General features: G+C 50.3%; 5 protein-coding genes across 13 annotated transcripts in view; 2 read left to right on the top strand and 3 right to left on the bottom strand.

Moving 5' to 3' along the window:
* Positions 1–153: 153 nt before the first annotated feature.
* Positions 154–3,264, top strand: lin7b (lin-7 homolog B (C. elegans)). 2 transcript variants are annotated; one of them, XM_086132235.1, is made up of 7 exons: positions 154–300; positions 516–688; positions 1,377–1,495; positions 1,626–1,706; positions 1,910–2,119; positions 2,209–2,372; positions 2,713–3,264. In XM_086132235.1, the coding sequence occupies exons 2-7, from the start codon at positions 622–624 to the stop codon at positions 2,732–2,734; spliced, it is 663 nt and encodes a 220-aa protein (XP_085988361.1). In that variant the 5' UTR covers positions 154–300; positions 516–621; the 3' UTR covers positions 2,735–3,264. The 2 variants fall into 2 exon arrangements, with proteins under 2 accessions (XP_085988361.1, XP_085988363.1); XM_086132237.1 differs by lacking the exon at positions 154–300 and having other exon boundaries at positions 430–688; positions 1,626–1,697.
* On the bottom strand, positions 2,152–9,951 carry hao1 (hydroxyacid oxidase (glycolate oxidase) 1). Its single transcript, XM_086132233.1, has 9 exons — positions 9,085–9,951; positions 8,600–8,751; positions 4,780–5,050; positions 4,466–4,638; positions 4,235–4,326; positions 3,897–4,055; positions 3,685–3,754; positions 3,542–3,610; positions 2,152–2,301 (listed from the first exon to the last, which is right to left on the bottom strand). The coding sequence occupies exons 1-8, from the start codon at positions 9,219–9,221 to the stop codon at positions 3,543–3,545; spliced, it is 1,122 nt and encodes a 373-aa protein (XP_085988359.1). The 5' UTR covers positions 9,222–9,951; the 3' UTR covers positions 2,152–2,301; position 3,542.
* Positions 9,952–9,981: 30 nt separating this feature from the next.
* LOC147192267 (uncharacterized) lies at positions 9,982–13,611 on the bottom strand. Of its 2 annotated transcripts, XM_086132232.1 has the most exons (6): positions 12,843–13,611; positions 12,247–12,643; positions 12,033–12,178; positions 11,223–11,391; positions 10,986–11,148; positions 9,982–10,846 (listed from the first exon to the last, which is right to left on the bottom strand). In XM_086132232.1, the coding sequence occupies exons 2-6, from the start codon at positions 12,553–12,555 to the stop codon at positions 10,539–10,541; spliced, it is 1,095 nt and encodes a 364-aa protein (XP_085988358.1). In that variant the 5' UTR covers positions 12,556–12,643; positions 12,843–13,611; the 3' UTR covers positions 9,982–10,538. The 2 variants fall into 2 exon arrangements, with proteins under 2 accessions (XP_085988358.1, XP_085988357.1); XM_086132231.1 differs by having other exon boundaries at positions 12,247–13,611.
* Positions 13,612–13,909: 298 nt separating this feature from the next.
* pex12 (peroxisomal biogenesis factor 12) lies at positions 13,910–16,219 on the top strand. The gene is made up of 3 exons (XM_086132234.1): positions 13,910–14,052; positions 14,304–14,818; positions 15,811–16,219. The coding sequence occupies exons 1-3, from the start codon at positions 13,930–13,932 to the stop codon at positions 16,217–16,219; spliced, it is 1,047 nt and encodes a 348-aa protein (XP_085988360.1). The 5' UTR covers positions 13,910–13,929.
* A 358-nt stretch (positions 16,220–16,577) lies between these two features.
* Positions 16,578–21,752, bottom strand: part of hdac5 (histone deacetylase 5) — a 29,294-nt gene continuing 24,119 nt past the window's right edge. For all 7 annotated transcript variants that reach the window (XM_086132145.1, XM_086132144.1, XM_086132143.1 and 4 more), the window contains 4 exons: positions 21,553–21,686; positions 21,068–21,149; positions 20,786–20,966; positions 16,578–20,554 (listed from right to left, as the gene is read on the bottom strand). In XM_086132145.1, the coding sequence (XP_085988271.1) occupies positions 20,515–20,554; positions 20,786–20,966; positions 21,068–21,149; positions 21,553–21,686 (437 nt within the window). In that variant the 3' untranslated portion in view covers positions 16,578–20,514. The remainder of the gene's footprint in view (positions 20,555–20,785; positions 20,967–21,067; positions 21,150–21,552; positions 21,687–21,752) is intronic.

Here is a 21,752-nt window from a genome sequence, read left to right as displayed (position 1 = left end):
TTTGTACCAGGGTTCCGTTATTAATTGCAGCTTTTGAAATAATAGCCTTTGTTCATAATGTACTCCAAGGTTCATGTTGCGATTTGTTCTTTCCACCTTATGTGAATGCTACTGTAATTTACGGTACATGATGCGCCCGCCTGGAATTATGGTTGAAGACAACAATATTGGGTGCAGCATCATGACCGCTGATCAGTGGCTTTGCCTTGATGTGGACAATACCCGCCGTTCACGGGGAGAGCGAAAATCCATGTATCGAGGCCCACTGAATGGCGTTGGGGAAAGAAAGGATATACCAAGGTAAATGCAGTACAAATTCCGACGCCTTACGCATTCGCATATTTTCAGCAGTCTTTCAAATCCGCTTTTAAAGGTAAGGGTCGTCGAGTCTGTTGCCACTTTAATTCCAGCGTAATCTGTCGCTTTACGTCGTTACGTACGCACGCGCGCGCCCCCGGTCGCGTCGCCACTGCGCCGCGATTGTTTTCTCCGCTCGTAAAGCGCGTCTCTCCTAGCGCCGCTTTGTCCTCGGTCCCCGGGTCGCCGTCTGACGACTTCCGAACGATGGAGCAGCAAACGCTGTGAAGAAGGGAGCACCTGAACGACGGAGGCCCGCGCACGATGATGTCCTCTTACTACCACCCAGCCAAGGAGGCAGACATGGCGGAACCTCTCTGCTTAGAAAGAGGTACAGTATCGCCGCCTTATACAATGCAGTAATGAATTCGACGATATGGATTCATTTCTTTTGTCCGCATCTTGACTTTCGTTTTAATCCGCTCAAATCATGCACCGTGTCACAAAGCGACCGCGGTAATAATGAATCACGAATTAATATGCAGTATTGGTCAACGAAAAACGACGTTCCGCATGCTGTGATTAGGACACGCGTGGAACGGGTGTGCGTATCGCAATTAAAGAACTCGGCCGTGCCAGTGACGTCACTGGCGAACGTGGACAGGGTGCGGTGAAAGCGTGGCGGTGTGGTCATGTTTCTCGCCTTTATCGCCTGTGACGTCAGCCCAAGTGATTGCTGCGCGATCAAGTGGACTTCCAGGATGCTATTGTGTCAGTTTCTCAATGTTGTGTCATTATACATAGCTATGACCTTTGATCACTATATTACATATTGTATTGTTCAACTCAGCTGTATTTCTCGAGCACAATAGGAGTTGACTCCTATTTGTTTTTCCAAGTCCTAATTTACAATTAGTTTGAGTTTGCCAGGGTTAAAGAGTAATTTTGCTGCACTGGGCGGTACTCCAGTACTCATTACCAGCTAAGCCGGAGCCACCGATCGATCACGCGCGACGTCTTTGGCCGTAAGGAAAGTCGCCGGCTTTGTATACGAGTGTAATTGTGTGTGTCTCTGTTAGATGTGTGTAGGGTGATTGAGCTGCTGGACCGGCTGCAACGCAGGGGGGAATTACCTCCTCCCAAATTGCAGGCCCTTCAGAGAGTGCTGCAGAGCAAGTTTTGTGCCGCCATAAGAGAGGTAGGAAACTGCAGAAGAGCTACCATTCCCATGAGCAGAACAATGCGCATGTCGTTGTAAAAACGTCTGGCGCGTGCCTAATTTGCAGCGCAACTTTTTGATCGAGCGCGTGTCTCCGTTTCTCTGTTAGGTATACGAGCAGCTGTACGACACTCTCGACATTGTCGGAGGACCGGAGGTGCGAGCGCAAGCGACAGCCAAGGTGTTTCAAGTGGGCTAAGTACAAGTCGCGGACTGCGTTTCACTTTGTATAAGGCGGAAGCCCTCGATACCTCGCACTGTTTATTTAGACCCCGGTAGGGGGGCGGCCACGGTCTTGGCCTTGCGATTGCGCTCCTCTCAACGTTGCTATCCAGTACATTTGAGACATCGTGAACAATGAGGACATCTTTTTTCGTTTGTCATCCTGAGCAGGCCACAGTGGCGGCGTTTGCGGCCAGCGAAGGCCACGCGCATCCACGGGTGGTGGAGCTGCCCAAGACCGACGAGGGGCTGGGCTTCAATATCATGGGGGGCAAAGAGCAGAACTCCCCCATCTACATCTCCAGAGTGATACCCGCGGGGGTGGCCGATCGTCAGGGGGGTCTGAAGAGAGGAGACCAGCTGCTGTCTGTCAATGGAGTGGTAGGAACAAGCAAAGGACCGAACGCTTTGCGAAACTGAAGAATGTCACCATTTAATGACAGTTAAATAGCCACTTTGTGGCTTTGCAGACTGTGGAGGGGGAACACCACGAGAAGGCCGTGGAGCTGTTGAAGGCCGCCCAGGGCTCGGTCAAGCTGGTGGTGCGCTACACCCCAAAGGTCCTGGAGGAAATGGAAGCTCGCTTTGAGAAGATGAGGACTGCCCGCAGGCGACAACAACACACCAGCTACACGTGAGACCTCTGGCACGCAGCACATCTTAAGGATGGGCCTCCATTGTCCGTTTACCGTGTCTTAAAACAGTTCGGGCCGAATGGAGTGCAACTCGCAGAGAGAGGCTGTTATTTCTGTCTTAACGAGTTTGGAGTCTTAAAAAAAAAAAAAAAGAGGACTTAAGCCAGATCCCTGCATGATTGTCTTGAGTATGAAACCGGCCACCATGGTCAAGGCAGCTGGACCCACGATAAATGTCAGGCAATGTCTGCCTGCGTATGCCGTCGCCCTCGTGTGTGGTGGATCTGCCGTACGGGAGCCCGCCCGCCGCGACTGCTCATCGTGTCTCTCTCCTTGCAGGTCTCTGGAGTCCAGAGGCTAAGGTGAGCCGATGTCTTCATCCGCGCCGGCTCCCCTCCGACCAGACTCGCGTGTCCCAGATGGAGGCATGAATATAGATGACGAGTAGCAAACCAAAGTAGCCCACTTACGCCCGCGACCCGAAAGGTAAACCAAACAAACGCTGCCCTTTGGCTGCGCCTTTTCCCGGTTCCGTAGAGAAATACGACGCCAGCTTGTAGCGTCAAATCCTGATGTGAAATCTTCTCCGCTGTCCAAGCGACCTAAATGTAATGTACTTTGTACACGTCACGTGGCTCGACTAGATCTTAGCGTTCCTATTCCGAATGGCTGCGTCCACACAGCATGCGATTCTCTGTACCCTTAAAGAGGTTTCGGGAAGTGTGTGTCCAAAAAAAGACGCTGAAGCCTTCGAGACCATTCCTGTGAGCGACGTCCATATGGAGGAAGGACCACCCTCGGTGGCTGCGCTGTGTGACTTAGGTTTTTAGATGTTGTGTCCGTATTTATTTCCTTCCTTGGGATACTCATGAAATAAATGGTGGCAGTCAAGCGGTCTCAATTTGTTTTTTCTTTCAGAGGGATAGACAGACAGATACAGCTAACTAGATTTAAAAAAACATTGATATGACATAGTAATGCGTAACCTCTTAGTCTACCTTTCAATCAGAATCGGGTGTGGTTATCATGCGATTGGAAAACAAACTTCTACAGAAAAGGCAAAATCAAAAAACTTTCATGTGGACTTGAAATACGTTTTAGCGAATTTCAAATTCGTCCGACTCGGAAAGCAAGAAAGCGGTCATCCAGGTGACCCGTGGTGATTCACCTTAAATTCTTGACGTGACCTCCGCTCTCCTGACCAAGGATCTGCTTACCTCCGATAGGGAGCGACAACCTGCTCACATAAATGCAAATCATTGCGCAAGTCTACTTTTTTTGCGCCTGCGCGTGTGCGTGCGCATGTATTACCCGCCAAGGCCATAGCAAGTTTCAGCTCATCTTTGAGAAGTTGCAGAACTGCAAGAACCCCTTGTTCCCCCTGAACACGAGACATATTGCATAATTCTAAACATATTTTGTTTTGTGCAGCAGTTTGCTAATGTGTACATCATCACTGTAAAGTGCCCGGGCCGGTCAACATGTGAATACAAAGCGGAAGTTGGTCTTTCGACTTGGCTCACCTGGCAGGCGAGGCCCCACAGCACAGGCCGACCGATGAAAACGGCCTTCGCTCCCAAGGCGAGCACCTTCAGGACGTCGGTCCCTCGCCTCACTCCACCGTCCAGATAGACGTCGCAGCGACCTTTGGTTGCCCCCACAACCTCCTCCAGCACATCAAGCTACACACACACACACACAAACGCACAAAACATAGCTATCGGTGGAAGGAATTGGCCTTTCCGGTACTGAAGTTTGTTGAAAAAAAGAATCCAAACAAAAATATCCCTGACTTGATCCAAAGTGGATGTGTCGAAAATGCCAAATACTGTAAATGCACGCAAACCACACGGAAACGCACTGTGGCAGGAACTCCATCCAGCTGTCGAGCTCCGTGGTTTGACACCAAGATGCCATCAACGCCATACTCCACGGCCCTGGCAGCATCCTCCCCTGAATACACACACACACACACAAATATATATATATATATATATATATCAGTGTACATACATATAACGTGGTTATTTAATTTGAAGCGAGTCTTTCTCACCGGTCAAAACAAAACGGGCAATGTTGTGTGTACGCATACCAGTTAGCACTCCTTTCACAATCACAGGTAGGTGTGTGTTTTTCTTGAGCCAGGTAATGTCATCCCAGCAGAGAGCAGGATCGATGGCTTTTGCGACATAAACAGCCAAGCCGCTGTCACTGCCGTAGTCTCCCTCCGAGAAAGCCAAGGAGTCCGTCGAGAAGTTTGCCAATCTGCAACGGAGACGCACGGGCGGCGTATCGGCACGAATGTGGGGGGGGGAGAAAGACAAAGTGTCCCTCGCTGCGTTCATCCAGTGTCGCTTGCAATCTTTGTCCTCCCTGGTAAGTACCAAAGCGTTTCAAAAGTCCTACCTGAGATGGGAGGGCAGTTTAAAGCAGTTGCGCATGTCCTCGAGCCTCCGGCCCAAGTACGGCGTATCCACGGTAACGAAGATGGCCTCGCAGCCCGCCTCCTCTGCTCGACGAACCAGGGAGAGAGTGAGCGCTCTGTCTTTGTAGATGTAAAGCTGAAGCCACAGCGCACAGCCGACGCCCGGCGGGCTCGTCAGTGCCGACGTCACTTCCTCGATTGTGGAGGTGGCCCATGAGCTCAGCATCATCCCCGTGCCCACTGCGCGGCATGCTGGGAAGAAAGACGAGGCCAAAAATAAAGACCATGTATAGAAAGGCGTTTTTTGGACCAAAAAAAACGACCATGTATAGTAAGGCGTTTTTCGCCGAAAAAAAAGGACCATGTATAGCAAGTCATTTTTAGCCCCAAAAAAAAGACCATGTGTAGCAAGGCGTTTTTAGCCAAAAAAAAAACAACCGTGTATAGTAAGGCGTTTTTAGCCGAAAAAAACGACCATGTATAGTAAGGCGTTTTTAGCCCAAAAAAAACGACCATGTATAGTAAGGCGTTTTTGAGCCGAAAAAAACGACCGTATATAGTAAGGCGTTTTTAGCCGTAAAAAAAGATCATGTATAGTAAGTCATTTTTAGCCGAAAAAAACGACCATGTATAGTAAGCCGTTTTTTGCGGGAAAAAACTACATAGTATAGTAAGGCGTTTTGGAGCCGAAAAAAAAACGACATAGTATAGTAAGGCGATTTTTGCCGAAAAAAAAGGGCCATGTATAGTAAGGCGTTTTTTGCGGGAAAAAACTACATAGTATAGTAAGGCGTTTTTTGAGCCGAAAAAAACGACATAGTATATATAGTAAGGCGTTTTTGGCCCGAAAAAACGACATAGTATAGTAAGGCGTTTTTGGCCCGAATAAAACGACCATGTATAGTAAGGCGTTTTTAGCCGAAAAAAACGACATAGTATATAGTAAGGCGTTTTTAGCTCGAAAAAAACGACCATGTATCGTAAGGTGTTTTCGAGCCGAAAAAACGACAATATGTCGTAGTGTAGAGGCACACGCGCCGGCTTTCGGTCCAGGCTCCCTGGGTTCAAACCCCACTCAGTCACATGTGAAAATAAAATACACCAAACACTTTGCTTTTTTTTTTTTTTTTTTTCTGTAAACTCTCCCTAGTGAATGCCAAATACGCCAATAGTGCAGGTCAAGTCACAGTCACTGGCAGTGTAGGGGTATACATGCAGGTGTTCGGTCCAGACAACCCCGGTTCGAACCCTGCTTGGTGATGTGTGAAAATACAACACCAAACACTTTTTCTTTTTAACTGGCAACCCTTCATAGTGCATGCCAAATACACCTATCGTTCAGATCAAGTCACAGTCACTGGCAGTGTAGGGGTACACATGCAGGTGTTCGGTCCAGGCAACCCCGGTTCAACTGACCGTGTTTTTTGGGCTAAAAACGCCTTACTATACATGGTCGTTTTTTACGGCCAAAAACGCCTTACTATACATGGTCGTTTTTTTCGGCCAAAAACGTCTTACTATACATGGTCATTTTTTTTGGGCTAAAAACGCCTTACTATACATGGTCGGTTTTTTTGGGCTAAAAACGCCTTACTATACATGGTCGTTTTTTTCGGCTCAAAAACGTCTTACTATACATGGTCGTTTTTTATGGCTAAAAACGCCTTACTATACATGGTCGTTTTTTTCGGCCAAAAACGTCTTACTATACATGGTCATTTTTTTTGGGCTAAAAACGCCTTACTATATATACATGGTCGGGTTTTTTGGGCTAAAAACGCCTTACTATACATGGTCGTTTTTTTTGGGCTAAAAACGCCTTACTATACTATGTCGTTTTTTTCGGCTCAAAAACGTCTTACTATACATGGTCGTTTTTTATGGCTAAAAACGCCTTACTATACATGGTCGTTTTTTTCGGCCAAAAACGTCTTACTATACATGGTCGTTTTTTTGGGCTAAAAACGCCTAACTATACATGGTCGTTTTTTTCGTCAAAAAAACGCCTGACTATACATGGTCGTTTTTTTCGGCTAAAAATACCTTACTATACATGGTCGTTTTTTTGGGCTAAAAACGCCTTACTATACATGGTGATTTTTTTGGGCTAAAAACGCCTTATTATACATGGTGGTTTTTTTGGGCTAAAAACTTCTTACTATCCCTGGTCGTTTTTTTGGCCAAAAACACCTTACTATACATGGTCTTTTTTTTTGGCCAAAAAAATGCCTTACTATACATGGTCGTTTTTTTGGGCTGAAACGCCTTGCTAAAAACGCCTTACTATACATGGTCGTTTTTTTGGCTAAAAACGCCTTAATATACATGGTCGTTTTTTTGGGCTAAAAACGCCTTACTATACATGGTCGTTTTTTTCGGCTAAAAACGCCTTACTATATATACATGGTCGTTTTTTTTGGCTAAAAACGCCTTACTATACATGGTCGTTTTTTTGGGCTAAAAACGCCTTACTATAAATGGTCATTTTTTTTGCTAAAAACACCTTACTATACATGGTCGTTTTTTTTGGGCTAAAAACGCCTTACTATACCATGTCGTTTTTTTCGGCTCAAAAACGCCTTACTCTACATGGTCGTTTTTTTTGGCTCAAAACGCCTTACTATACATGGTCGTTTTTTTGGGCTAAAAACGCCTTGCTAAAAATGCCTTACTATACATGGTCTTTTTTTTGCTAAAAACGCCTTACTCTACATGGTCGTTTTTTTGGGCTAAAAACGCCTTACTATACATGGTTGTTTTTTATGGCTAAAAACGCCTTACTATACATGGTCGTTTTTTTCGGCCAAAAACGTCTTACTATACATGGTCGTTTTTTTGGGCTAAAAACGCCTAACTATACATGGTCGTTTTTTTCGTCAAAAAAACGCCTGACTATACATGGTCGTTTTTTTCGGCTAAAAATACCTTACTATACATGGTCGTTTTTTTGGGCTAAAAACGCCTTACTATACATGGTGATTTTTTTGGGCTAAAAACGCCTTATTATACATGGTGGTTTTTTTGGGCTAAAAACTTCTTACTATCCCTGGTCGTTTTTTTGGCCAAAAACACCTTACTATACATGGTCTTTTTTTTTGGCCAAAAAAATGCCTTACTATACATGGTCGTTTTTTTGGGCTGAAACGCCTTGCTAAAAACGCCTTACTATACATGGTCGTTTTTTTGGCTAAAAACGCCTTAATATACATGGTCGTTTTTTTGGGCTAAAAACGCCTTACTATACATGGTCGTTTTTTTCGGCTAAAAACGCCTTACTATATATACATGGTCGTTTTTTTTGGCTAAAAACGCCTTACTATACATGGTCGTTTTTTTGGGCTAAAAACGCCTTACTATAAATGGTCATTTTTTTTGCTAAAAACACCTTACTATACATGGTCGTTTTTTTTGGGCTAAAAACGCCTTACTATACCATGTCGTTTTTTTCGGCTCAAAAACGCCTTACTCTACATGGTCGTTTTTTTTGGCTCAAAACGCCTTACTATACATGGTCGTTTTTTTGGGCTAAAAACGCCTTGCTAAAAATGCCTTACTATACATGGTCTTTTTTTTGCTAAAAACGCCTTACTCTACATGGTCGTTTTTTTGGGCTAAAAACGCCTTACTATACATGGTTGTTTTTTGGGCTAAAAACGCCTTGCTATACTGTACATGGTCGTTTTTTTTTGGGCCAAAAACGCCCTCCAGGACCACAGCCGGCGATACCGTTTGAGAGAATCGGCTAGCGCAGCGTAGCGAACCCCGCGCCGCGTACGGCACTTTGACGGAGCGTGCGCCGACCTCTCGCCGTTGCCGTCTCGCCATCCGGGTGGGCCATCCTCTGCATCGCGGTGGCCGCGACGCACAGCGGCATGTTGAGCTTGCGGCCCAACACAGACACACTCAGATCCACCGAGGACACATCCCTCAACACCCGAGGGATCAGGCGCCACCTACCATCAGATGGATCACTCGGTTAATAAGAGGGAGCAGAAACCAAATTTGATAAGCCGCGCACCCACCGCTCCTAGATGTGTTTTAATGAAGCCGAGTGTTGACTGCTTGAAGTTACCATGCTCACCAGATAACGGCGCCGTGCATGTTTGTCCAACCGATGGAAAAGTCATCAAGGAGATAAAATTAAGATTAAATGTTTTTTTGGGCGGGGGTGGGGGGGGGGGGTCGCCGAGGTGGAAATCAGGTGGACCCAAGCGCAGGAAAGAAGGCGAGGCAAAACAAGAAAGAAAATGTTGCCGCGAAAGGCATGGTTGGTGTGCGCGAGGTACCTTTTGAAGGCGGCCACGTTGTCAGCCAGCGTGACCTGCTCCTCGGCTCCAGAGCTGTAGTAGTCATAGACGGCTTTCGGAAGAACCTTCCTGGCTTCCACCTCAAAGTCGGACACACACACGAGCTTCCCTGACATCGCCGGGCCCAAGCTCAGTTCACTCGCGCCGTCCGAGGGCTGGCGAGAAGGAGGAGGCCGAAGTGCCGGTCGAGAGCGCCCGTGTAATCATTAACCCGGCGCGAGGCCTCGTCGTCTCCATCGATCCGTGATTGGGCGAAAGGGGAGGAGGCGACACCGTGCAGAATAAGATCGAGGCTTTGCGAAGAGTCCCGGAGTCGGGTTGATTTTTGACCGATGACTCCCGATTGCCCTTCGAGGCCCCACCAGGTGTTGCAAACGTCAACCGCTAACGTGGTTTGGAACCAGTTCAACTTTGAACGTGACGATCGGGGCCAAAGTCGCTGCGCGGCGCGACTGCTGTCCAGTCGCGTCACAATTTGCACTGCACCATCCCGTCCCGCCGTGTCGACAAAATCCAAAATGACTGCTGTTCACGCTCTTCGTTTCGATTGTGCCGTTCTTTTCGCTCGCTTCTGTCTTTTCTCTCCGGCCGTCCCATTGCATTTCCAACTCCTGAACAGCAACCGCCGAACAGCCCCCGCACCCCCTTATCAGGGGTTGCCACTCTTCCTCCGGACTGGAGCCGTTTGTGGGCTGGCCTGGTCTCGATTCCCCGCAAAGTGACTCAGAGACACATCCAAATAGCCGACGCGGCCTCCACACCGGGCAGCGCGCACAAAAAAATCAGCTCACGCGGTGACGGCCGAGTACATTTAGTGCTTCGGAAGAGGACATTTGCATCAGTCAGTCGACCCCCCCCCCCCCCACCCTCTTTCAGTAACGAGCACTACATCTGTCTCTAATCCTGGTTGCTGCAGTCTGCTCGGCTTTCAAAACACTTTTGGACTCCCACGCGAGATATGGAGAAGTGGTGGAAGTCTCCTTTTGGGACACAAAGTCCACGCGTGGCTGCACACATTTGGGAACACAAAGTCAAGCTTTGTTTGGTCGCACGACTCGTTTCAATTCCAAGCGTAAAAGCCACAAGAAATCGTACGGAGGGGAACACGCAGGAGAAAACAGTGGGAAGCCGACCTCTTTCGGCTGCTGCCGAGTGCAGAGCCAAGCCGATCCAATTTGAAGCAAAATAAACAATGAAAGTCCATCTTTTCACGAGCTCTGAAATGCACCTTTGTTTGCAAAGTGAGCAGCACTTTTTTTTTTTTTTTGCAGAACTGTAAACATGACTCTGCCGCTCGATACGCCATCTCAAAGTCATCAACGCAGTCCTCGCCATCGTTCCGTCATCCGTCTGGCCGCACCGCCGCGGGAGAAAACGCTGTCGGGACGGGGGGCGTGGCGCAGCAGTCCAGGGAGTTAGCCGTGACCCCGCCCTCAGGACGGGGGACCGTGGGTGTGGTTTTGGGATTCGGTGTCCCAGTTCTCGCCGCGGTTCCTCTTCCTGTTGCGTTCCGCCATGACGACGGCCGCCGCCACCGTGACCAGCACGGTGACGGTGATGACGAGGACGACGGCGGTCTCGGCGACGCACAGCTGGCCGTCCACCAGAGCCAGAGAAGCGCCGGCCAGCCGCGGCGGCCGCTGACAGGTCACGTCGCGGTAGTCGTCGACGTGGAGATGGCGGACGTGAAGGATCTTGCTGAAGACGCGGTGCAGCTCGCAGTCGCAGCTCCAGGGGTTCCCTGGTGAGACGGCAAACTCAGGAAGAGGCGGCCGACGGCCCCGATCCCAAAGTAACTCGCGTCCCGCCCCGATGCCTCAAGGGAATAGCGATTGGTCCCCCAAATCTATTTGACACGTCGGAGCGGCGAAAGGCGTCACCTGCGAGGCGGACGTGCGTGGCCCTGGTGCGCAGACTGAGCAAGGCTTTGAATTTGAGATGATGCAGGTTGTTCCCGTCCAGCGCAAGGAGGGCCAGGCTGTAGAGAGGAGCCAGAGCCTCCGAGTCGATCTCGGAAATGTTGTTGCGGCTCAGCCGGAGCACCTACGCGGACACACGGGTCAGACTGGCTTCGCGGCGGCGGAACGCGGCGGCGGAACGCGGCCTCGCGTTTCCACCTCCAGTCCGGGCAGCATGTCCAGGCTTCCTCGGAGCACGACCGAGAGTCTGTTGCCGTGCAAGTCCAGCTGCCTGAGTCTGGAGAGGCCCCCGAACACGCCCGGGCCCACCGACGCCAGACGGTTGTGGCTCAGGTCCAATTTCTCCACGTTGTCCAGATACTCAAAGCTGATGCGGTCGAAGGAAACAAAGCAAACAAATGCAACTCACTTACTCTGGCTCCAATGATGGAAACCTCCAGTCATGCGAAGCCGGCTGCCGAAAGGCCGGACCGACAGCCGAGACGGCCAAGCGTTCGCGCCGGAAGCCAACCCGCATAATGTGGATCTTATGACGGTCTACATTGCAGGGGTGGGCAATTATTTTTTGCATAGGGCCACATGACAACCAGAAAATATTATGGAGGGCCGGATCAAAAGGGTGAACTAAATTCGACATCATATTAATTGGATTTCTTTATTTAAAAAGCAGTATTTTGCATTTTTTGGCACGTTTTTCAGACTTTAAGAGTACATTATTCTGTTGCTTGACTTGGCGCTACCGCGGGCTTCCGTATCGTCTCCCCCTTCCTCCCTATGCTCTGCAACTTCAAGTAACTGCGCCACCTGGCGTTGAAATGCCTGTCATTACAAGTCCAAATGAAATGAGTGCAGTCGTTGACATCGAACCATAATTGTGTACCAACCTTCGGCGGGCCGGATTAAAAAGACCAACGGGCCGGATTTGGCCCGCGGGCCGGATTTTGCCCACCTCTGGTCTACAACTTGGATCTAGTACTGAAAAGAGGGGGCGGTTTGAGTGAATGGCACCTGAATGTGGACAGATGACGCAAGTTGTTGCGCTCCAGTCGCAGCTCCCTGAGCGCAGACAGGCTCACCGAGAAGTCAGCGGGGAGATGCGTCAGCCGGTTCCCACTGAGATCCAGCTTCTCCAGGTAGGAGAGGGAAAAGAAGGCCTGCGCGTTCGTCCGAGAGAAAAAGTGAGCGCGTCGGCCGCCGACTCAAACCTCTGCGCGGCGGGTACCTGCGCTCGAAGGGCCCGTATCTGGCTGTTGGCCAGCACCAGCACCCGCAAGGACCACAGGCCGGCGAAGGCTCCGCTCCGGATTTCGGTCAGGTTGTTTCCTCCCAGCTCCAGGAGCCAGGTGCCGTGCGGGAGACCCCCGGGAACTTGCCCCAGCCCGCACTCGCGGCAGTCCACCAGGTCGCTGTGCTCGTAACAAAGGCAACGGCGGGGACATGAGCGCGCGCCGGCCGCCGCCGAGGGCGAGAAGAAGGAAGGCCAGCCCAAGGCTAGGGCGAGCCAAAGAAGGCCGGCGAAGACGAGTCGCATGCTTCGCTTGGAGAGCGCGACGACTCGCGGATGAGTCGAGGCCTGGAGCGGAGGAGCCGCGGACGCCGTCAAGTCAGCACCGCCGCACCTGAGCAAGGACAACTTTATTGGACACGGATCCAGACGCATTTTCATCATTTTCTTGACCTCGCATTGATAAAGAGTCATCTTGGCATTTAAAACCACACACGGTTTTTTTTTTAAGGTCCAAACATATGTGGCAGGCTTTCATCAGAATCCAATTCAGCCTCTCGTAATTTCATTCCCTTCCCCAAAAGTCAACTCACCGTTGCTCCCGAAGCCCTCCGACATTCCAACAAGAGAGTCGAAGCGAGCAAATGACGACGATGACGATGCTGATGATGGGACGGACTTTGGTGCAGCCAGTGAGCTGCGTCAGTTAATCCCATAATCCTTTTCCAATCACCAAATGTTTGCTCTCATCCGCTAAACTGGCATCTCATGAGATGTTTTCATCCACGCTCTGCCCCTCCCGTTTTCTCTTAATACTGCTGGGGGGGGGGGGGGGGCCGAATCCCCATCCATCTGTTTCTCTGACTCTTGGATTATATAAAGAATGTTACAGTGGAATTTTTTGACCGGGAAGATGCGAGTGGGAAAAGCCCAAAGTAAAATTGGATTGACACGGGGGAGACGTCACAAATAGTTGGCAGGTACACAAGGGGCTTGGTTATCTTTTTCTTGAAGTGGGGGCTGGGTAACCGAGAGGGAAAAAAAAGTCACAACTTGACAAGAGGACAAATGCTACGTCACATAAATGATAAATGTGAAATGTGTTATTATACCACTACAATTATCCTCTTCCATATTGTGAGCTGATGAATAATAATAAGGAAACTAGATTTGGCATCTTGCATTGCATATTAGGTGTCAATTTAATCTCCATATGGATGCCTATGTCTACATGAAATATAAATGCGAGTAGCTATTACTATTTTATGATCTATTACTTCGTGCTTTACCGTTAATCAAGCGATCGAGATGGTTTCAGTTTGTCAATAAAGTTTGGATTTCAAAACGGGCGTAATGCGGAAGTAGTTGTGTTTTCCAGCGCGTGACGGGCAACGTCTGCGCACGGTGAACGAAATCGAGCAATCTCTTGCGCGTTTCCTCCCGAAACGGACTGCACGCGTCGACATCTTCTTGAAACTGACAGCGCGGAGTGTTAGGGAACCTCCGACGGCGTCATTTTCAGCGAACGGGGAAGGAAGGTCTTCATATTTCGCTCCATCGAACAAGGCGGAAGCAATATTGACCACATTTTCCCACAAGGCACGCGTCCAACGTTTCACTTGACGATCTTGATGTAGGAGACTTTTGGTTTGGCGGCGATTGACAGGTGCCGCCTCGGTCATGGCGGAGGCGGGCGCTCATCTCACCTCCGGCGCTGTGCGGGAGCAGCCGTCCATCTTTGAGCTTCTGGCTCAGGAGTCTCTGATGGAGGCGGTGAAGCCGGCGCTGGGGCACGCCGTCAAGGTGAGCCGCTTCCGTCCCTCGAGAAACGCGCGCCACAGTAAAACCCAACTTTGCACATGCACATGAAATGCCGACCGTGATTCGAAAGGTCATCTAACATAGACGGGCGCTATCGGAGACTTGGAGAGCTCACCGTTGTCCCGTCGCGTGATGGTCGAGGAGAAACTCGGCAAACCGGACTCGCACGGAACACCTCGAGACGCCTCGGTCCGACGTCAAACGGGGCTGACTTTCGCATTTGGCCTCGTCAGGTTCTCGCAGAGTCGAACCCGCGGCGCTTTGGTTTCCTGTGGCGAGGCTTTGACGAGTTCTACCTCCTGCTGGACGTCCTCCTGCAGAGGCACTTCCTATCCCGCTGGAGCGCCTCCTTCTCCGAGAACTTCTACGGTCTGAAAAGGGTTTCGGCGGGGCGGGGCCTTCCCGTCGGCCCCCGGGCCCGCCTGCGCTCGCTCCTTCTCCTGTGCCTGGCGCCGTACTTGCGGGCCAAGCTGGAGGCCGCGTTTGCGAGGCAGAGGGAGGAGGAGGACTTCTCCATACGGCTGGCGCAGAGCAGGACCCGGAGGCTGTACCGGGCCGCCGTGGCGGCCTACCCGTACGTCAACGCGGCCTGGCGGGCCTGGATCTTTTGCCAGCGGCTGCTCTTCGTCTTCGGGGCGGTGCGCGCCCACCACCCTTCGCTGTGGCTGGCGAGGGTCCGTCTGGGCCGGCGAGATATCCGAGAGATGGAGCTGAAAGCCGGCCGGATGGGAAGCCCGCTCGGCAACAGGTAGAAACGGCCGCCGACCGCGTGCCCGCTTGCCACCCGAGGACCCCGCCGCTCCGTTCGTCTCGCAGCCATCGACGAGGCGGAGTCGCATCCTATCTTGCCTTGCCAACTCGGTTCCGCCTTGAAAGCACCGCGTCCAAGCGGCCGACGGGGCGGAGCAAAACCCAAGTCCCCATTTCTGTGTGTGAAGTGCACGTTTCGGTCGTTTCCCTGGAAAAACAACCCAACCTCGGCGCCTATTTGATCAGCAAAACATCTCACTTAGGCTTCCTTCAGCCTACAGACGAGCTGAATAAGCTTCGCGGAACACCTCTGTCAGCCGCTTTCAGGTTAAGATCAGCGATTTATCCTTTGAAAGCAGATTTCAGCTCCTGGATTGGATCTCACGAGCTGCTGCGAGTATCCCTTAAGGTGTCACCAGGCGGCGGCAAACGCACACTTGTGAGCCCACAATGACCTTTTTTTTCCCCCCCTTCTTCATCCATCGCGCATTGAAACAATTTCACCTCTGACAAACCTTCTTAACTATTTGGACGCTATATAGTAGCAGTAGTTAGTCGCGTGTATGCATGCGCAAGTACATCATCGCTTCTACTTCTAAATTGAAATACCGCCCCACCCACCTTTTGTGATGCTTTCTAGTGGATTGAACGCGACACTTTGATCAATCCAAGCTACTTGAAAGGGTCCGCAATGTTTTAGGAGCCGACACATTGGAAGGCGCCTTGAGCACAAAATCATTTATTTCATTTTTTTAAAGCTTTGCCGGCCTCACGATCAAACCACAGTTGGACAAGACCAATTCCTGTAAAAGAAAAACAAAATAACCCCCCCCCCCAAAAAAAGGTAGTTGAGATTGACGCCGATCCTCGTTAGGATTCCCATTGACGGCATTTCACGTCCAAAGGGTTCATTAAAAACAACGATCAAGAATACAACGGAGAGTTTTTCAATGCAGGCGTCCCGTCCCGCCCGATGTGTTTTGTTTGCAGCGTGTTGCAGAGGGCGCGGTGGTTGATGTCACAAGCTGCCAGGGGCGTGGCCGTCTCCCTTTCCACCTCCCTCTCGCTGGGGGTGTTCTTCTTGCAGTTCCTGGAGTGGTGGTACTCCTCCGACAACCGGGCCGTCGTGAAGAGCCTCACGTCCCTCCCCGCGCCCCCGCCCCCTCTCCACCTACACACGGCCCGCATCCGGGAGGAGGGCGGGCGCGATGCGGCGGACGCGTCGCGCTGTCCGCTGTGCAGGAGGCTTCGCGTCAACGCCGCGGTGCTGTCCACCTCGGGCTTCGTCTTCTGCTACCGCTGCATCTACTTGTACGTGAAAGCCAACCGCCGTTGTCCGCTCACCGGCTACCCGACTGAACTGCAGCACCTCATCAAGATCTACTCGCCGGACACTTGAACCGGACTTTCTGCAACGCCAGCACTATGCGGTAGAGGACATCTCGCCACCAGGGGTGCGGGAGCGCGTCGGCCCCCTCGCGCCATCAACAGGGACGAGGGGGCCGACGTGCTCCCGCAGACCTGGCACACATTGCGTCAGTGGCGGGGGGGGGGGGGGGGGGGGGGTTGGAGCGCAGCCTCGAGCGGGTCACGGAGCCTGATTTGCAAGGTTTTCCGACCCGCTCGGCTGTTTTTAAGACACGTCACCAGGAAGTAGTGACTGCTCAGATGAAGGCGAAACTGTCAGCCAGGTAAAGAGTTTTTCCTCTTTACCCCCCAGAAAAAAAAGGGGGGGGGGGAAGAAACCTTCAACCTAATTGAACTCAAAAGTTTATTTGCATCCCCCCTGTGGCCTGAAATTAGGGAGCAAAGTTGGCCAGACCAGAATTGAGCAAAATCCACATTAATGCGAAAACATTGACAGCTCGTAAGAAATGTCCACTCGCACGATGGAAGAGCTTGCCAGTCGCATTCGGTGAAACGCAAGCGTCCGTCGGTGAATTGCTTTATTGAGTTTCCGGACAAGTTTAACACCAGGCCCACTTTAAAAAACAACAACAACAACAAAGAAACCGAGATTCAGGGTCAACATCACAACTTGACAGCCAAGGATATTGAAAATGGGCTTGAAGGCAACGTCCACAGAGCCCCAAACTGAATGTGAGTGCCAATCACCGCAAGAGTCAGCATCCCTTTCAACCAAAAGGAAATCGTTTCGACGAGGGTGCGGAGAGAAAACGAGTCTCATCGTCAATAAGAGTCACAGTAATAGATCGCTCGGGTAGCTTGTATTGCACATGTGTACACTTAGATGCACTTTATATACACGTGAGTCGACACTGGAAAATGTTGCTTCTCTCTTCCTTTTTCAATCAACAGGAAAGACAAAAAGGAATGTGCTTGTGATCAGTTCCCACGAAACGAGATTCGAATGTTTCCGCTCATGAGCCGAGGCGAGAGAAGGAAGAAGAGGGGAGATCCCTGCTCCTGGGGGGGGGGGGGGGGACCAAACAAAACGGGGAGGTCCCACGGACCTTTCTCACAAATGTCCAACTATAAAGGTCGCCCCAACCCGAGGCCCCGCCCACCCACCAACTGTTAGCCAAACGTGTTCATGTACACCACAGCATCAAACAGCTAGAAGAGAGACGATTGAGTCATGAGCACACGCGGTCTCGGCAAAAGGCAGAGCCCCCCCCCCCCCCCCCCCAAAATGCCATCTGACGTGGGCCACAAGATTGGTGGTCAGAGTGACAAGGCGGGCTGGACTGTCGCACTTTTCTCGAGATACAAATGAACCACGATTCAAAGGATAACACAACGGATCTTCAAAATGCTGTCGTGAATCAAAATAGGTTCTTCCCCTTTGTGCTCGATGGCCGACGTGTGATGACATCACATGAACGATCCTCAAGTCACCGTTTGAAAAAATGCTCACCTCGCTACACTTTTCTTTTTTGAGGGGGTTCCGGATGTGCAGGACCGGATCTCTTCTGTGGCTGTTGGCCAGCCCCAAAACTTTCACACCTCGAGGAGAAAGCTCACGAAATAAACGAGACAATCCAAACGATCTAGAATTGCTTCCGTCACCTACTTGCTTCGTGTTTCAAAAAGTTTAGGGACTTTAAAGTGGCCCTTTCCTCCTTCCCATTTTCTGCATGCTGCCCTCCAACGAACAAGTGCGGACTTAGCATCTTGGATCGCGATCGGCTTGCAATGCGTTTAAAGGGAAAGACTTTGCATGGTCTTGCTCCTATGCATAAACGTACAGCAAAAAATATATAGATCTATGTAGTCATGAGTTGCAATTCTGGACATTCCCAAAGTTGCATTTCTCAATCATCTCCATATATGTAGTCCAGGCTTGGTCCTGCCAGAGAGCCTGCAGTCCACCTCCATTCACAACAATCGCATCTCAGCATGAAACAGGTGTTGCACTTCATTTCAGTTCAACATTTCTTCATACAGTCTACTCATATAACCACTCTGATCAATTTTATATATACGGAGGGAGGGAGATCGATCTATAAATATCTAGATATAAGTGTGAGATGTACATGTGTGTATACATTCACATACATACACACACACATATATATCTATATATATATATCAGTGGCGGGCCGTGCATTCAACCTTAGGCCTTCAGGAACGTCACATACATGAACACAATACAGTATAGGCTCGTCAGGCAGCACTTCATTTCAGGAGCATTTAAAACCATCAAGTATGCATTCACAATTAAGAGCAGGAAACTAAATTTATAGATATTGTCAAAAATAAAAAATTTAAAAATACGAAATAAAATGCCACCCAAATGACGCAGTGTGATCTTAAACAAGCCCGTCCAATAAATTGCGCAATGTCGCAGTTTCATATTAGACACCAAAAAAACTATTCTTTGAAAATAAAGTTAACAGATCGTTTGCATCTTGAGAATCGGCTATACAACAGCAAATAACTGAAAATGCTGAGCAGCTGAGATTGAACGAATTTGAGTGCACGAAGCTAACTACAATGCGCCATTCTAAATTGCAGGTGAGCTGATTTATTTGATACATTTTTGTATCTTTGTCATTTTATTTCGTTACCATTAATTTAATACTAACGAAATAAAGGGACAAGAAGAAATGGAAAATGAAATTCATTGACTCACCAATGTAGTGCCTGTTCACTGAGCCGCAGATGGACGCGAGTGTCCCCAAACGTTTTGAAACGCACCGTAGCTTGTAAGTGGCCAGCCGTGCTCTGATGTTTCCTTGCTGCCTTGGTAAAACAAGCTAAATGGGTAAATCCGGTGGAAGGTCCGTCTTGAAAATTGTGTGCAAAGTAGTCCGGCAAGCAGATCAACGTCTTCTCCTTCGGCCATTTTGGGTCAAAATGCAGCAACAGCTCCCTCTAGCAGGCGCTAAGTCAAAATGCAGCAACAGCTCCCACTAGCAGGCGCTCATCCAATCACCGAACGCGCACGTCCAGTGTCGACGTCAGGCCGGGGCAGACTCGTGATCTGATTGGCTATTGCAAGCTGACTGTGCCCGTTCGTTGACAGCGCACAGGGGCCTGCTCTGTTTCATCTGAAGGCCCCGAGCAAGTTTAATTAAGCCACTCGACTAAGTGGAAATAATATGACATAAAGAATACAGGGAAATAATTTTGTTTACATATTTATGAAAATAAAATAAATTAAATTTATGTTATTCTCAGAAAATTAAATGTATTAAATTTACTTTTCTGAGAATGTTTAGGCCAGCAGAGAAGGCCTCGCTGGCCCTGAAGGAACGCCACTGAGATATATAGATATATATATAAAGGAGAAAATCTATTTTTTTTTAAACAGATGTATATATGTGTGTGTGTGTATATATATATATATATATATATATATATATACACATACACACACACATATATATATACACACACATACACACACACACACACACAGTGACAGTGTGATGCAACTGTGGGCAACAGACAGGACACCAAATGACATCAGTACAATAAAAAAATTAAATAAAAAAAAAGAGGGACGGAGTGGTCACATGCCACGATCCCATGGTCGCTGTTCTCGAAGGGGATAAAGAGGGAAGAAAGAGGCGGTGGTTTCAAGTGACACACATGACATAGCCCAACACAGCCCCCAGCCGCCTCATTTCGAAATGCGTGTCCTCCAACTGCCACAACCTCTCCCTTTGTCAAACACAAAGAAATGGCAAATTAAGGCAATCAGATGAGGAGAAAACGACCAGAAAATGGAGTGACTCAGTGACACAGCAGCTCCGTGCGCGCCGCCGTGTTCCTTCAGTCCCGATTGGCTGCTTCATTTGCTGAGGTGCTGCGGCGGTTTTCGACCGAACGTCGTCCTCTCGCGTGCGCGTGAGTGAGTGGACAAAGAAAGGCACCTCGTTCCTCCTCATCGTCCGTTCGGCCGCCTGCTCCGCCGCACTGGCCAACCGTCACTCGCAGAGGTGACAAAAAGGAGGGCGGCGGGCGGTGCCGTGCGCAGGTCGAAAGGAGAGGAGGGAGAGTCAACGTTACACGAGAGGCGTGTCCGTGCTGACGTGCCCCTCCTCCGGTTGCCGTGGAGACGCATACAAGTGCCCCCCCCCCCCTCCCGCGGGGAGAGCCGACTTTGTGAGCGCTTCCTCCGCCGTTTCCACTCGGTGCGAACGCGTGCGTACCGATACACAATCCGGAAGAAGAAGGGTCGCCGCCGGGAGGAGGTTACGGCGGCACATCGCATGCGCGGCCCTCTTACAAAACGGGCTCCTCTTCCATCGGCTCCTCCGTAGACCTGCGTGGGAAGACACCGTCAGTCCCCGAGAGCGACACGCGGCATTCAAGAAGATGTCGGAACGGGGAGCGACGTTGACGGCTCCGAGCGAACGTTTTGACCACCTGGGAATTAGCAAGCATTTTCAAGGCAGCAATTCACTCGCTATTTGGGTGTCAGCTCAAGAATAATATGAACGTGCGCTGCTGACAAAGTGTTATCCGGCTTCGAAAACCTCGCGACTGCACCGACCTGCCGGCGTCGGCGATGTTGGCGGCCGAGCCCGACTGCTGGACGTCGACGCTCAAAGAGGCCATGGCGCTAACGGTGTCCGCCTCGTCCTTCTCCGATTGAACCTGAGCTGCCGGGGGGCCGTCCAATAGCGAGGGGCTGCTTGTCGGAGACGAAGTCTGGAGGCAAGACCAGTGTTTGCCTACAGGAGTCGTCGAGACAAACACAGAGTAGAGTGAGAGGAAGACTTGCAGGCTGTTGAATCTTGAGTGTGCGTGTGCGCATGCGCGCGTGCTGACTCACTCTGGATTTCGAGCACTCTTTCGAGGGAGGCGCGGGCTTTCGGACACGGCTTCTCTTGAGGCCACTCAAATGCAGAGTCGCTCTGCCAAGGACACGCAGAGGGTTAGTCATGTCAAAGTGGCAGAGAATGGAAAAGCGGAAGGAAAAGGACCAACAAGGAGATATCTATTTGTTTACTCGTAAAAGTGGAAAGCCGTGTCCTGCCATTGGCCGGGAAGCGGTTGAAGGGTACCGCCCCTATGCGCACATCACACGCAACACCTCGGACAGACCGGGCCGGCCTGAAATACTTCACTTAGTTTACACTTGTAGAGCATACCTTGAAAATACAGTCGGCCCTTATGAGGCTGGGGGCTGTCTTAAATGAGCGGCAACACTCACACGCGACGAAAGAAGGCTCATGCGGAATTGTCATGTCAGAAGCAGAGATCAAGGGAGCATTTGATAGGCAGATAGGCCTATCTAGGATAGGCAGACTCTCCTACCGGGTCTCCGAGGAGCGCGGAGACGCACGCTTCTGATGCGTCGCAGATGGCAGTCAGGTCATGACCTCCCTCGAGCGCCATGACAACACGCCCACCAGCCAGACCCATCAAGAGCTGGGTCAGCAGACCAAAACCTGCCAAAACGGGGCAGCAGTCGCTCAAACCATGCGGGATACAGTACGTCAAATCCATTTTTTCAT

The sequence above is a fragment of the Hippocampus guttulatus genome, chromosome 16 (assembly GCF_054856545.1).
Source record: "Hippocampus guttulatus isolate MCC_2025c chromosome 16, RoL_Hgut_1.0, whole genome shotgun sequence".
Classification (NCBI taxonomy): domain Eukaryota; kingdom Metazoa; phylum Chordata; class Actinopteri; order Syngnathiformes; family Syngnathidae; genus Hippocampus; species Hippocampus guttulatus.
Note: the sequence above shows the minus strand (reverse complement) of the source record. Positions and strands in the feature narration are given on the sequence as shown.